Source organism: Hipposideros armiger, unplaced genomic scaffold (genome assembly GCF_001890085.2).
Source record: "Hipposideros armiger isolate ML-2016 unplaced genomic scaffold, ASM189008v1 scaffold_2046, whole genome shotgun sequence".
NCBI lineage: Eukaryota > Metazoa > Chordata > Mammalia > Chiroptera > Hipposideridae > Hipposideros > Hipposideros armiger.
In genome coordinates this window covers 29,265-32,473 of record NW_017733394.1, presented here as the reverse complement: position 1 = coordinate 32,473, position 3,209 = coordinate 29,265, and the positions used below count along the sequence as shown (strand labels likewise).

General features: G+C 37.1%; 1 protein-coding gene across 1 annotated transcript in view; it reads left to right on the top strand.

Annotated features, from left to right (window-relative positions):
• The window catches only part of SLCO1A2 (solute carrier organic anion transporter family member 1A2), a 40,546-nt gene that overhangs the window by 9,835 nt on the left and 27,502 nt on the right, over positions 1-3,209 (top strand). Inside the window, exons 2-3 of the mRNA XM_019634853.1 lie at positions 2,527-2,659; positions 3,005-3,036. Of these exons, the coding sequence (XP_019490398.1) occupies positions 2,527-2,659; positions 3,005-3,036 (165 nt within the window). The remainder of the gene's footprint in view (positions 1-2,526; positions 2,660-3,004; positions 3,037-3,209) is intronic.

Sequence of the window (3,209 nt, the reverse complement as noted above, 5' to 3'; positions counted from 1 at the left end):
TCTATAGCAGAGAAAGTAGGCAAGTATGCTATAGTTCTGATTTACTCTATTCTCTTTCTACTCAACTAGAAACTTGTGTTGTGTCTTGTGTCTCGCTCTTTACCAGAGATACTTTACAGTCTAATGCAACAGTGGTACTTCTAGCTTCCTGTAGTTCCAGGCACCAACATACCCCTTAATATGCTATATAATCTGGTGCTCCTTAGCCTGGGGGTGACCCTGTTGATTTACCTCAGACCAGAACTTCCTGTCCCTGGGATGGGGACATTTTTATGCTGAATTTATATCAGGGGAAGTTACGGTAGTCCCCAAGGCTGGGAATTTCACTGCCAGCATTGAATCAGAGGGAGCCCAAATAGTTTCAAGGAACGTACGGAGGGCTGTCTCAGGAAATCTAAGCCAAAGGAATCTCCTGAGAAACAAACGAAAGCAGTGATATCAGCAGTGTCCTGTGCTCTCTTCTTGAGCAGGGTTTTGACAAAAACTGACCCAAATCCTATTTCCTACTTTTTTAATTGGCATTTTATTAGATAAATCAGAAACTTCCCAGTCTGGTGAATATTCAGGAAAGTGCATTGATTCTTTGATTATCTGATATTTTCAGTTTTGCCCTACAGTAGGCCTAGAATTTGCGGGTGATCTCTAGATGCAAGTCACTGTACTCACCACAGAAAAAAACGTGAATACTCAGAAATGGAGATTATAATTTTCAGGACTGGGAGTGACTGAGAGTTGGACCTCACCACAAATTTCCAGACCCAGCTTGCTCAGGACCCTCACATCTGTGGGTGGCACCTGGTCAGTTTATAGCAGATGAAAATAAGTCTTCACTAACTTTCCTGAAAACATGGCTCCACAGAGTATCCTCCTGGCTTGACAACTATTTTGGCTTAGAACAGAAATGGCTAAGTCTTCAAAGATCTGTATATTCCTCCCTTTCAGTTCCCCTTGGCCTAATCTTTGTTATTGTACTAAGCAGCTGCTGCTTCAAGAATTGGGGAGAATTTCTTTATCAAACATCATTTGGTGGTTACAGTGCACAGTACGCTCTATAGAGAAAATGTCATTACTTACCCAGTTAAATATTTTTAGTACCTATAAAACAATTAGAGTTGTACAGAATTCAAACTTCAGTGAGACTCTTATTAAAATATTATATAGTATTAATTCTAGGGAGAGGNGCCCCAGGCAGAGTTTTTATTGCCCTTTTATTTCCTATCCTATCGAAGACAATATTGAGTAATATTCAGCTATTATTTACATTTCTTTCCACCCTCTGCCAAAGGTGTTAATATATTTCTTTGTCTGAAGCAGGCATGTCTCATGGGATCATGGGTATGGAGACAGAATTCTTTGTCCACTTTTCACAGCCAAACTCTATGGGCATGACTGGGCAGTTGTTAAGGGGAAGACATTTTAACACTGTAGTTCATTTGGAACTTAGAGGGCAAGTTTTCTTTTGGTTTTCTCTTATCTAATAGAAATATAGAAACTAGTCCAACATAATTTCTAACAGAGAGACTGCACTGGACATATTTTCCTCCATTGTTGCATAATTTAGGATAATTTACTTTCTGAGAAATGCTATGTGGATCTTGTGGTAATTTGCCTAAGGTAAATGGTCACAATTTATTAATCGGTTTGGTCTTATGAGACGAGAAAAAGTCATTACATTATGCTATCACAGTGTTTGAGATTCTCCTAAGCTCTCTCATTATAATGGGCAAATGTTTTGTTCCCTTTAGGGGTTAATGAACACATGCAGGAATTATTGTCTGGATTCTCAGAAAGTAGGGGTATATTTCTTATGAGCAGGCCTCAGAGAATCCAAAGTTGGACTCTTGTTTTGTTGTGTTGTTTTTTTCCTCCAGTCTTTATCTTCTTAATTATACCCTGTTGAGTCTATTATTTTTTTTAGTTTTTGTTCCTTATCCCACAGTAATTAATTCCAGGAAATGATCACATAAAAACCACAGAAAGTTGATATTATATAATCTAAAAGGTAGATATCCATGTGCAGATAATTGAAAGTTAGCTGTCAAGGGATTGCACATTTATAGTTTTTTATGATATTAATGTATGCTGATTAAGTGGCAAAGATGAAAAAACTTCTTTAGTGCATTTGGATATTGTGTCTTAAGTGAATCAGGAATTACTCTGCACAATGTTCACATTGTCCTCATTAGTTTGTTAATATANCCTTTAAAATATAAATACAGCCTGACAAATACATACAGCCTTTAAAATTTCCCAGAGCCATTCTTCAATCCCTTCCACTGGCTTCTTTCTCTGCCCTCTTTAATTGTCAGTGTTCCACAGAGATCTGTTTATATACCTGTCAGCCTTGTGAAACGGCCTTCCTTTAGGGCAGGGATGGTGTCTTATTCATTTATTGTTTCATGAATCCCTAGCCCCAATCCCAGTATTTCAAATAGTGTTTATACAATAAAGGCTAGGTAGTAAATGGTTGAAGGAGGCTGTTTATACTTACTGAAATATTTATTTTTATCTCAATTTTTTTCCTAGGAAATCTTTTTTTGATTATATTCGTGAGTTATTTTGGATCCAAATTGCATAGACCTATAATGATTGGTGTCGGCTGTGTGGTTATGGGCCTAGGATGTTTTTTACAATCTCTACCTCATTTCCTCATGGACCAGTAAGTATTCAATCTCTGATGACATTTTAGGTTCAATTTCAACTGCAAGAAATAAAGCTTGGAATTTCCTTTCTAGGAACAATGCTTCCTAAAAGCACAGAGCACTCTAAGGGGAACGAGAAGACACAGACTCGGTTCCACCAGCCTGTTTTGTGCTCTTGGCTTTCTTGCTTCCACATACATAGTCACATACATTTTCAATTTATGAAACAGAGATTTGGGACACCTCTTTTATGGAGTTGAATCTGATGAAAAGATTTTTAGAATCTGGCACAATTTGGGATTACTCCTTTCTTGGGACTTTTTAGACATTTCTAATTAAAATGAGGTTCTGTTTAATCATAGGTCACCAAGAGATAGGCCAGATTTTTATTTTAGTTTTTACTAAAGTAATATGTGTACAAAATTGTAAAACTAAAATTATATCGAAAGGCTTATCTTAAAAAAAGAGTTGTCCCCCGCCCCTTTGACATAGTCCATATTTCTGCTTTCCAGAGGCAATTCCTTGCAATTCTTTTCACTCTTTCTTTTGCTCTTTGCCTCCATATTT